The following is a 12,972-nucleotide window of genomic DNA, read 5'->3' on the forward strand; positions in this document are numbered from 1 at the left end:
GGGTGGGCAGTGGATGTTGTAAGATGCTAACAGGTGATAGGTGGAGGAAGTAAATTGCTGAAGAAGAAATTTGGTAGGAGAGAACAGTGAACAATCGCAGGAAGGGAAGGAGATGCCCTCTTACATGAAGGATATGGAGGCTTTATAGAAGGTGTAGAAGTTATTTTCCAAGATGTCGCCTGGATTAGAGGATATGTGCTATAAGGAGTGGTTGGACAAACTTGTGTCGGTTTTCTCTGTAGGAGCAGAGGTTGAGGGGAGACCTGATGGATGCTTACAAGATTATGAGAAGCATAGAGAGCATAGACAGTCAGAATCTTTTTCCCAGGGTAGAAATGTCAAACTCTAGAGGGCATGCTTTAAGAGAAAGGTGATGGACAGGTGAGCTGAAGAAATGGGGTGAGAGGGAAACCAGGATGGGGAATGGAGGAAGTTACAATGAGCAGAGGGGGAGTATGACCAGAATTTAGAGAAATCAATGTTCATACCACCCAAGCAGAATATGAGGTGTTGCTCCTCCAACCTGAGGTTGGCCTAGCCATGGCAGTAGAGGAGGCCATGGACAGACATGCTAGAATGGGAATGGGAAGTTGAATTGAAATGGGTGGGCACTGGATGATGCTGGTTTTTGCAACAGGTAGAGGTAGCTCCCAACGTGTGATGGGTCTCACCGATGTAGAGGAGGCCACACATGGGGAGAAATGGATACATTTGATGACCCCGATAGACTCGCAGGTGTAGTGTTGTCTCACCTGGAAGGACCGCTTGGGGCCGTGACTGGTGTTGCGGGAGAAGGTGCAGGCAGCAGGTGTATCACTCATCCCAGGATCTCTGTTCTCCCTCTCCAGCTTCCTCACTGGTCACAGCCAGGTCTTGCCCTCTCTTCCCCAAAATCCCAGATCCCAGAATCAATCCTTTCAGCTGAGAGAGGACCTCAGCTTTATTCGTCATAAGAATATTGAAATGTACAATAACTCTACTGGGTGTTTTTTATACGCCACCCAATAGTAACAAGGGTATCGAGGAGCAGAAAGGGAAGCAGATCCTGGAAAGGCGTAATAATAACAGAGTTGTCGTGATGGAAGATTTTAATTTCACAAATATTGATTGGCATCTCCCTAGAGCGAGGGGTTTAGATGGGGTGAAGTTTGTCAGGTGTGTTCAGGAAGGTTTCTTGACACAATATGTAGATAAGCCTACAAGAGGAGAGACTGTACTTGATCTGGTACTGGGAAATGAACCTGGTCAGGTGTCAGATCTCTCAGTGGGAGAGCATTTTGGAGATAGTGATCATAATTTTGTCTCCTTTACAATAACGTTGGAGAGATAGGAACAGATAAGTTAGAAAAGCATTTAATTGGAGTAAGGGGAATTATGAAGCTATCAGGCAGGAAATTGGAGGCTTAAATTGGAAACAGATATTCTCAGGGAAAAGTACAGAAGAAATGTGGCAAATGTTCAGGGGATATTTATGTGGAGTTCTGCATACGTACGTTCCGATGAGACAGGGAAGTTATGGTAGGGTACAGGAACCACGGTGTACAAAGGCTGTAATAAATCTAGTCAAGAAGAAAAGAAAAGCTTACAAAAGGTTCAGAGAGCTCGGTAATGTTAGAGATCTAGAAGATTATAAGGCTAATAGGAAGGAGCTTAAGAAGGATATTAGGAGAGCCAGAAGGGACCATGAGAAGGCCTTGGCGGGCAGGGTTAAGGAAAACCCCAAGGCGTTCTACAAGTATGTGAAGAGCAAGAGGATAAGACGTGAAAGAATAGGACCTATCAAGTGTGACAGTGGGAAAGTGTGTATGGAACCGGAGGAAATAACAGAGGTACTTAATGAATACTTTACTTCAGTATTCAGTATGGAAAAGGATCTTGGTGATTGTAGTGATGACTTTCAGCAGACTGAAAAGCTTGAGCATGTAGATATTAAAAAAGAGGATGTGCTGGAGCTTTTGGAAAGCATCAAGCTGGATAAGTTGCCAGGACCGTATGAGATGTACCCCAGGCTACTGTAGGAGGCCAGGGAAGAGATTGCTGAGCCTCTGGCGATGATCTTTGCATCATCAATGGGGACGGGAGAGGTTCCCATTGGGAAGACTGGGGGGGGGGGGGGGGTTGCAGATGTTGTTCCTTTATTCCAGAAAGGTAGCAGAGATAGCCCAGGAAATTATAGACCAGTGACTCTTACCTCAATGGTTGATAAGTTGCTGGAGAAGATCCTGAGAGGTAGGATTGATGAACATTTGGAGAGGTATAATGTGATTAGGAGTAGTCAGCAAGGCTTTGTCAAGGGCAGCTGATGCCTTAAGAGCCTGATTGAAATTTTTGAGTTTGTGACTAAACACATTGATGAAGGAAGAGCAGTAGATGTAGTGTATATGGATTTCAGCAAGGCATTTGATAAGGTACCCCAGTCAAGGCTTATTGAGAAAGAAAAGAGGCATGGGATCCAAGGGGATATTGCTTTGTGGATCCAGAACTGGCTAGCCCACAGAAGGCTGAGAATGGCTTTAGATGGGTCATATTCTGCATGGAAGCTGGTCACCAGTGGGGTGCCTCAGGGATCTGTTCTGGGACCCTTACTCTTTGTGATTTTTATAAATGACCCAGATGAGGAAGTGGAGGGATGGGTTAGTAAGTTTGCTGATGACACAAAGATTGGAGGTGTTGTGGATAGTGTGGAGGGCTGTCAGAGGTTACAGCGGGACATTGATAGGATGCAAAACTGGGCCGAGAAGTGGCAGATGGAGTTCAACCCAGATAAGTGTGAAGTGGTTCATTTTGGTAGGTCAAATATCATGGCAGAATATAGTATTAATGGTAAGACTCTTGGCAGTGTGGAGGATCACAGGGATCTTGGGTCCGAGTCCATAGGACACTCAAAGCAGCTGCGCAGGTTGACTCTGTGGTTAAGAAGGCATACGGTGTATTGGGTTTCATCAATTGTGGAATTGAATTTAGGAGCCAAGAGGTAATGTTGCAGCTATATAGGACCCTGGTCAGACCCCACTTGGAGTACTGTGCTCAGTTCTGGTCGCCTCACTACAGAAAGGATGTGGAAGCCATAGAAAGAGTGCAGAGGAGATTTACAAGGATGATGCCTGGATTGGGGAGCATGCCTTATGAGAATAGGTGGAGTGAACTTGGCCTTTTCTCCTTGAAGCGATGAAGGATGAGAGGTGACCTGATAGAGGTGTGTAAGATGATAAGAGGCATTGATTGTGTGGATAGTCAGAGGCTTTTTCCCAGGGCTGAAATGGTTGCCACAAGAGGACACAGGTTTAAGGTGCTGGGGAGCAGGTACAGAGGAGATATCAGGGGTAAGTTTTTTACTCAGAGAGTGGTGAGTGTGTGGATTGGGTTGTGGCAACGATGGTGGAGGCGGATACAACAGGGTCTTTTAAGACATTTAGTTAGGTACATGGAGTTTCGTAAATTAGAAGGCTATAGGTAAGCCCAGTAATTTCTAAGGTAGGGACATTTTCAGCACAACTTTGTGGGCTGAAGGGCCTGGATTGTGCTGTAGGTTTTCTATATTCTATGTACAGTGAAATGCGTCATTTACGTCAAATCAGATCAGCGAGGATTATGATGGCGGCAGCCTGCAAGTGTTACCAACATAGCATGCCCACAGCTTAGTAATCCTAATTCTACAGAACAGTGGAGGAAATCAGAGGACCCAGAGGAATCCCACACAGTCACGGGGAGAACATACAAATTCCTTACAGACAGCTGCGGGAAATGAACCCCCGTCACCGATCGCTGGCGCTGTTAAGTAATCGCTGCACCACCGTGCACCCTTATTACTGATACTCCCTTCACGGGCGGCACAGAAGTACAGCGAGTAGAACCAACACCAGTGACCCAGGAGGCATGGTTGCTGTGAGTCCTTTGGCCTGTGCACCTGTATTTGTTAATTGTTATCTTATTTAGTGTCGCTGAGCCCTGTTTCTATTTAATCTGTTTGACTGGCTCCGGTTTTCTGCATACTGTGATTATTTAAAGGGGGCTCCCAATTAGTGCCGATCACGGGGTCCTCGTGACAAGTGAATGATTTGTCTCACGGTGTTGCTCAGTCGAGCCACCGACTTTCTGTTGGAATCCCTATGAGTGAACTAGGTTTCTGTCTCTACATGGGAGTCTGTCGTTTCTCTGCACCTTGGTCCAGTCGTCTGTCAGTGTACAGCATGACAATGGCGTGGTAGCAGCGTAGCGCTTTACAGTGCCAGTGATCCAGGCTCAATTCGCACCGCTGTCTGTAAGGAGTCTGCACATTTCCCTGTGACCGCATGGGTTTCCTCCGGATACTCCAATTCCCTCCCACATTGAGAAAGACGTGTGGTTGAGTAGGTTCATTGGTCACATACGTGTAGGTGTAACTGAGCAGTGGGCGAGAAGGGCCTGTTACCGCCCTCTATCTCTAAATAGAATAAATAAATGAATAGAATCCTGGAGGAGGGGCTCCCCATTCCCGCATTCCCAGTCCCATACTGCTTCAACCGCACTTTAAGGAACGACTCAGAGCGAACGCTGAACTCACACCAAGTGCAAGGAGTTCTCGAAGTCGGCACGCTTGTTGTCATCGAACTTGACATCCGGGTGGAGGTCGTCCTTGGTTTCAGCGGCAATGCACTTGCTGACGCCAGCCTTCCAAACCTTCCACCTGCACAACACAAAGCGGGCTGCGTCGGCACACTGCGGGCAGTGGTTGTGGACGTCCTGACCCTCACTCACTGGGAAGGATCCTTATCCCAAATTCAGGAGATTATTCCCCCTCTGGAGACCCAAACCGGTAAATCCATACTGAGAGTCAGAGAGTCAGAGTTCATGTGGAATTCTCTACCCAATGAAGCAGTAGAGGCTACTTAAGGCAAGGTTGGATAGCTTTTTGCATTGTAGGGGAATTAAGGATTATGGGGAAAAGGCAGGTAGGTGGAGATGAGTCCATGGCCAGGTTGGCCATGATCTTATTTAATGGCGGAGCAGGTTCCACGGGCGAGATGGCCTACTCCTGCTCCTCTTTCTTATGTTCTTATGTAAGGGCTACCCTCTCTCAGACCTTTTTAAGAGTTTCATTATTACTATTATGACTATTCAATTCATCAATTAGTAGCGATGTTGGCCATCAAATAGGCCAGTATTTAAAAAAAAAATTATAAAAGATTCTGCCCACTATTTACATTATCAGCCCACTGAGTAGATACTGGCCCTACAATACTCTCTCTCTCTCCATCTTGTTTTATGGTGGTTGGCACCCAGCTTAGTGGTGCATTACCACCACCTTCTGCTCCGGAGTGTGTAATAGACTTACATTCTAAATCCCTTCACCCAATCACACATCCATCCACATACACACACACACAACCTAACCTACACTTTATCCTCCCATCTTTGGCCATCCTAGTACCCTATTCCTGTTTATCCATCATATCCTATAAAAAGCCCCTGTACCCCTTAAGAAAGCTAAAAATACCCTAACCTGCGTTCTCTCACCCATGCCCAGCAACCCTTTTAATGTGAATTCCTGCACCCACAATTCCCTTAGATTAATTCTCATCATTTCTCTCTGTATTCCATACTTCCTGCAACTCAGAACTACATGTTCTACTGACTCCTCTTCCTGACATTCCTCACACAATCCTGTCTGGTGTCTCCCTATCATTTTCAATGTTTTGTTAAATGCACAATGGCCCAGCCTTAACCTAGTCCACACAGTTTCCTCTCTTCTGTATCCACAACACTCTTTTGTATTTGATACAAATGCCTCCTTTTTCCCTCCCTGTCCCATCTTTCTTGCCACATTTGGTTGATTTTTTCTCTGATTATGCACTTAACCTCTGCTTTACTGATACTAATGTGCATTTCTATATTTTCATTCTTTAATGTCCTCTTTGCCAACTCATCCACCCTCTCATTCCCCTTCACCCCTACATGTGCTGGAACCCATCGAAATTTTACCTGACCTCCCTGATTTGCAATTCTTGTGACTGACTGAAGGACTTCATCTTGCCAAATGTTTGAGTGAAAAGACCTTAAACTTGCTAGAACTGAGGATGAATCTGAACATATCAATGCTTTGGCTTGTCTAGCTTTCTGCACCCATTGCAACGCAACCAACACTGCCAGCATCTCCACTGTAAACACCCCTAACTTATTAGATGTTCTCCTGCTGATTCCAATTTCTTTTGCTAGTAAACCCTGTCACTCCTGTTACAGGTCTCTTAGCACCATCCATATAAATCTGAGTATAATCACTATACTTTTCCATCACATGACAGTTAAATGCATTTACCAAATCTGTTTTATAACTTTCTTTCCTTTTTACCTCTATCAAATGCCAGTCTATGTCAGGCCATATAAGCTTCCATGGAGCTACAATCGGATAAACTACTGAAGGACTTATCCTCAGATCAAATACTCCACATTCTTTCACGATATCATTCCCTACCCGACTAAAGGTATCCCTCTGAAACCGCCCATTTTCCCAGCACTCCTGCAACACTCCTTTAGTAGGGTGAGAATCATTGTGCCCCTGCAAGTTCGCCCAGTAGTTTGCCATCAGTTGCATCCTTCTTAGTTCCAAAGGCATTATTCCCATTTCTACCTGTAGGGCTGACACTGGAGATGTTTTAAAAGCCCCACTGCACACTGTCAAAGCCTGCGCCTGAATCACATCCAGTTTCTTTCTAAGAGACCCAGCTGCTGATCCATATACTATATTTCCATAATCCAATACAGATCTTACTAAAGCCACATACATTCTCTTCAACACTGAACAACTTGCTCCCCATTCCCTACCAGTCAAACATCTCATCACCTTTATTACTTTTTTACATTTCTCCTCAACTTTCCTGATATGGTTAGCCCATGGTAATCGTGAATCAAATATAACTCCCAAAAATTTAAATGATGCAACCCTTTCTAATTCAATCCCATACATCCTTAACTTCTTCCCTACTTCAATTCTTTTCCTGGTGAAAGATACAGTTTGAGTTTTTTTTGACTGAAAATCTACATCCCCAGTCAGAACCCCACTCCACAACTTCATCAATTGCTCCTTGTAGTTTCCTGATTATATGCTCCATGTCCCTGCCTCTTTTCCACAAGGCCCCATCATCAGCAAACAGTGACCTACCTAAATCCATTGGTAGCTTTGTGAAAATATCATTGATCATAATGATGAAAAGTAAGGGGCTAATCACACTACCCTGAGGTGTGCCATTTCCCACTATGTACTGTTTTGATAATTCTGATCCAATCCGAACTTGAATTTTTCTACCAAACAAAAATCTTTAATCCAATTAAAAACTCTCCCACCAACCCCCATCTTGTGCAGTTTAATTAATAATCTTCCCTTCCACATCATATCATAGGCTTTTTCAATCTCAGAAAACACTGCAACTACTGATTCTTTATTTGCCTGGACCTTTCTTATTTCAGTCTCTAACCTTATCACTGAGTCCATGGAATTCCTTCCCTTCCTAAAACCACTCTGATAACTTGCCAGCATTCCCCTCTTCTCAAGCTCATACGATAACCTTTCTGTTATCATCTTTTCCATTATCTTGCATATATTTGAAGTTAATGCTATTGGTCTGTAGCTAGTGGGTTTTGACAGATCCTTGCCAGGCTTCCTTATTGGAATTACTACTGCTTCTTTCCATGCACTTGGTAATCTGCCCTCCTCCCACACTCTGTTATAAAAATGCAGCAACTTCAAGAGCGCTCCTTCTCCTAGATTTTTTAGTATAACATAACATATCAGATCTTTCCCTGGGGAGGTTGGTCTTGATCTCTTTATCGCTCTCACCATTTCTGCCAAGGTAAGTGGATCATCAATTATATCATCAGTTTTTCCCCCTCCTGTTTAACATACCTGGGTGTTGACTCATTGTTCTTTCCCTTCTCCTTCTCCCTTCTTCAGAACTTTTCAAATTTTCTGAACTGTGTATCTGTGAAAAGGATTTGGCCATGATCTCAGCCTTATCCCTACTGGAGACTCCTATTTCCTCCTCAGATATCATTACTGGATATTCCCATTCCCTTCTATCTCCCCCCATCCTCTTAATCATTCCCCATATCTCTCCCACAAGTGTTGTTCTTCCTATTTTGTTGCAAAAACTCCTCCAACTTGCCGTTTTAGCTTGACATATAGTTCTTCTCACCACTGCCTGTGCCTTCTTATATTGAATCAAATGCTGCATATTATGGGTTCTTTTAACTAGCCTGAATGCTCTATTTCTGTTTTTTACAGCCTGACAACATTCCTCTGTCCTCTGTCCACCATGGTACCAGTTTTCTATTCATCCTATTTTTACTCCTGGGTTTTGATCCTTCTGCTGCCATAATAATTGCTGAAGTCACCTGACTGCAATACCAATAGATCAGTAGTCACATATACTGAGGTACAGTGAATTTGTTTTGTTTCGGGTACCATCCAGACATGCATCATTCCATACCCAACAACAAGATGTCTATCAAAGCTAGTCCCATTTCCCTGGCAAATAGTTTCATGCTTTTTACACCTTTGCACTGTACTGCTGCTGCAAACTTCACATCATATTAGTCCGTGATAATAAATCTGACTCTAAATCACTGATTCTTTAAAAAACTATTCAAATTGTTCTTACTATTTTAATATTAAGCAATTCAAAATATATGAACCACAACAAATAATTAAAAACTTTATAAAAATAGAAGTTAAATGCATTTTAGACCAACAGGTATTGGAGCAGAATTAGGCTATTTGGCCCAACAGGTCTGCTCCACTATTTCATCGTGGCTGATCCATTTTCCCCCTCAGCCCCAGTCTCCTGCCTTCTCCCCTTTTCCTTCTAATCTGAAAGTAAGGGATCCCTGCTTAACTGGACAGGGATTCCAAGCACATAACAGGTCAGGCTCCTGTGGGATTAGGGAATAAAATCCTCTGATATATCCCCACAGAACCTTAACGCCATGATGGAAAGGAGCTAGAAGTGTGGAGTCTGGGATTTGCCTCCCTAGGTAAGGAATCACTGGGAACAAATCTGGCTGCTTCAACTTCCCAGGACTCCAGGCGAGCTGCCAGCCACCATTACCTGTACAGCTTCTGTCTGTCCTCGAGCTCCCTCTGACGATGCAACTGAAAGACGGGTAATGTGTCATCAATGGGTCGCTTAGCTGTGGTGAGAAGAGATTACAGGATCAAATTCACAGGCATGTTTGGCATTTCGTACTTACAGAAGCCGATATAACGTGCGCATGGTCTAACTGTAGCCTACACAGGGCTGCTGTTCCCTGTAGTATAAAGTGGTATCCATTGCTGATCCCTCGCCACCTCCCCAACCCTTCTCCCGCAGTCTCACCTGATCCTTCCCGGAGAGAGACACTGTCATTGTCACACAACCATCTGTAGCAGGGGAAGACGAGGCTCTCTCCCAAAGGCGTCTGTACCATCACGTAGCGGCAGAACCAATCGTCCCCCATCAGGAACTTCTCCTTGTCCAGTTGCACCCACCAGATGCAACCCAGGTTCTTCTCACTTTCCACCCCGTATTCATGCACCTGACCATTCAAATCAGAGGTCGCATCACAAAATAAGATGGTTAGCACAACATTATTACAGCCCGGAGCATTGGAGTTCGAAGTTCAATTCTGACACCGCCTGTAAGGAGACTCCCCGTAAGGCAGCATGGGTTTCACCCAGGTACTCCAGTTTTCTCTCATAGTCCAAGGAAGTTAAAAGGGTGATTGGCCATGGTAAGTTGTCCTGTGATTAGGCTACAGTTAAATCAGTGTGTTGGGCACATGGCCAAGTGGTTAAGGTGTTCGTCTAGTGATCTGAAGGTCGCCAGTTCGAGCCTCAGCTGTGGCAGCATGTTTGTGTCCTTGAGCAAGGCACTTAACCACACATTGCTCTAGTATCTGTGTGAGGAGTGGCGCCCCACACAGACTTCTAATCTGCGCCTTGTAAGGCATGAAAACCTAATATCTGGTCTGATGTTTTTATTTGTTTCTTTCTTAATTAACTAATTGGTAGTTTTTCCTACTAATGGGGGTTCTTTTAACATATATATATTTAGGGGAGGGTTCAATTACTTATGATATTATTAATTGGTATTTTTGAAAATTTAGTTGGGTTAAATATGCTATTAACTCTTTTTCTGCTTTATTATAGCATCTTATAACCGAATTTAAAGTTTTTTTTAGGGATTCTCTCAAGCAATGCTTTGTCTTAGTTTGGAGAAAATTAGAAGTCAAACATTTGAACCTATATTTGATTTTGAGAAAAGATGAGGTACATTTGCTCGTTATTATCATTTGAGTTAACTGATAGATTTCTTCCACGATCTAATTGTAAATTTTTGGTACTTTTTTTTCTTGCTGGCAGTTTGATGTTTATCTTTAGAAGCTTTTTGTATGACGCATGGCTCCGGGGTGAACACCTAATGGGGTTTCCCCCCCACTTTTTCTTGCTTAGTAGGGGTTTTTATTATCACCAAAACTTTTTCAATCTTTAAATAATGTTTCTCTTTCTTGAGACATTGTAAGTGTTGCTTACTTCGATGTACTTGTGTTAATTTTGGATAATAATAATAATAAAAAGATTTGAAAAGAAAGAAAGAAAGGCATGAAAATGTCGACACAGGCCTCTCAAGGTCTGAGTCGACGTTCCCTCCCCTCCCTAAATTGGTGGGTTACTGGGTGGCATAGCTTGTTGGGCAGGAAGGACCTGTTCCGTGAAGGTAGATAGATAGAAAGATAGACAGGAGTGAGCAGGAACCCTGAGAAGAGAATGTGGAGCATATTTAATCAGTCTGGGTTGTTCATATCTCTGGAGTTCTCCCCAAAAATCTTCTTGGATTTTACTTTATTTTTGCAATCACTGGAAGTGGATGCACATGGTAATGCCAGCATTTCTTGCCCATCCCTAATTGCTCCAGAGGGCCATTTAAGATTCAAACACACAAGCACACCAGGCCATGTAAGTGATTCAAATGAATTCTTCCAGAAATAGATTTTTTTAAAAACTGCAGATGCTGGAAATCTGAAATAAAATCAGAAAAAAAGGAAAAGCTCAGCAGGTCAGGCAGCAACTGCAGAGAGTGAAACCAGATTGATGTTCCATCCCGATCAGTCTAAGTCAGCCTCAGAAAAAAAGACATCATTTAGAACAAAGATGAAGAGAATTTCTTTTGCCAGAGGGAGATGAATCTGTGAGATTTATAGCCACAGAGAGCCGTAATATACTGTAATGGTGAACCAGGTTTGTGGGTCTGGCAAGTGAGATAGGAAATGCTGACTGCATTAATAGGTATATTCATTATTTATTTACAAACAATAAAAAATTCAACCGAACATTCATGTTCCTCAAATTACAGTAACTACAAAGCTGAATATTCAACAAACATACTTAGTTAAAAGCACAAGCAGTGCATACTTTCCCAAAGGTCATGAGTGCCACTTGCCTTTAAAAAAGGGAGTCAGAATATACCCAGGATATTTGAAACTGGACACTGGGCAGTTAACCAATTGGAAAAGCAGCCACAGTTTTTAAACGAACACAATCAAGGGAGTTTCAACAATAGAATAAGCCCCACAGGACATGCACAAGGGGCAATTTACAACAGAGTAACACACTGGAGCCAATTTACAGCAGGGGTAACACACCAGGGATAACTTACAACAGAGCAAACAGGAAGGATGTGGAGGCCATGGAGAAGGTGCAGAACAGATTCACCGGGATGCCGCCTGGATTAGAGAGCGTGTGCTATTGATGAAGAAGTGTATTAATGAAGTTAAAGAGTTAATAAATGTTTTGCTGATTCTTTTTTAAGTATTAACGAAATAACACGTGTCTTGTCACATACTTGGGCCGGCTCCTCCACCGGACTTAGTCTGGTGAGGAGGGTGTGAGGACACCCAGCAGGACTAAAAAAAAACAAGCCCTGACAAAGGGCGGATGAGCTCCTTGTGAGCCAACGGCCATCTTCTGTGGAAGAGATTAAAGCCTCACCACGTGTCCACGAATCGTATGCTATGCACATAATTAGAAGAGACATGATGAACTTGGGCGTTGCACTGTGTGCCTGGACCTGCCCGAGGCCTCCGCCGAAGGAAGGGCCGAGCTCGAAGAAGCGGCCGCGGCTGGAGGCCGACACGGCCTCGGGCTTGGGTTCGGTGGGGCGGTGGCAGGCGGTGTCAAGGCAGCCATCGAGAACAAACTGGAGGGGAGGCTGTACTCGGTGCTGTCGCAAGATCAAAGAAGATGGAGGTGCATAGCTGCCAACCCTGCATTCCGGATGGCACCCACTGACTGACTGACTGACTGTCAAGTACTTGTAACTGCAATGAAATATGTTGTCCTGGAGGTTTAAGCTTGTTCCTGTTTTATAACTAACTTGTAGTTGAAACTGTCTGAACTGTCTAAATTTATTTCTGATGTGTGATTAGGTCAGGTGACTTCTGTGTCAGGTGACTACTGGGTAGAATCGCTGTCTAGTACAATAAACTGTTGTCTTAATAGTAACCTTGAGGGGCACTGATAACAGGGAACTGATTCAGCATGACGGTTAAAGATGTTGTAATCACAATGAGTGACCTTGTCCAGAATGACTATAAAATAAGCTGTATCTGTAGTATTATCAGAGATCCTGGGAAGGTCCAGTTGGTAAGAAGTTGAGTCTTGCCCACTGTAAATCTCAGATCTCTCGCCGGCTGAAGTTGTAATAAAGAAGAAATGGTTGATTGAAATTATACAGTGTCTGATTTGACTTAATTCCACATTTGGTGCCGTGATTCGGATCCCGATACTGTATAGCCTTTAGCTGATAGTGCCAGATTAACCTAGTAACAAAAGTAGTATATGCTACGGGCCCAGCATTTTCGAGGGCCCCGCACTAAATGCTTGCAAGCTGCAGTCTGGTGAAATCGGCATCTCACCGTATTCTCACGACGATCTAGCAACGCTGTTGTTTTCATGTCGAGAGA

At 43.8% G+C, this 12,972-nt stretch overlaps 1 protein-coding gene across 4 annotated transcripts in view; it reads right to left on the bottom strand.

Annotated features, from left to right (window-relative positions):
- The window catches only part of LOC140193735 (polyunsaturated fatty acid 5-lipoxygenase-like), a 74,347-nt gene that overhangs the window by 49,506 nt on the left and 11,869 nt on the right, over positions 1–12,972 (bottom strand). For all 4 annotated transcript variants that reach the window (XM_072250912.1, XM_072250909.1, XM_072250910.1 and 1 more), the window contains exons 2-4: positions 9,348–9,546; positions 9,081–9,162; positions 4,544–4,666 (exon numbers count right to left, since the gene is read on the bottom strand). In XM_072250912.1, coding sequence (XP_072107013.1) covers positions 4,544–4,666; positions 9,081–9,162; positions 9,348–9,546 — 404 coding nt within the window. The remainder of the gene's footprint in view (positions 1–4,543; positions 4,667–9,080; positions 9,163–9,347; positions 9,547–12,972) is intronic.

This window comes from Mobula birostris, unplaced genomic scaffold (assembly GCF_030028105.1).
Source record: "Mobula birostris isolate sMobBir1 unplaced genomic scaffold, sMobBir1.hap1 scaffold_783, whole genome shotgun sequence".
Lineage (NCBI taxonomy): Eukaryota > Metazoa > Chordata > Chondrichthyes > Myliobatiformes > Myliobatidae > Mobula > Mobula birostris.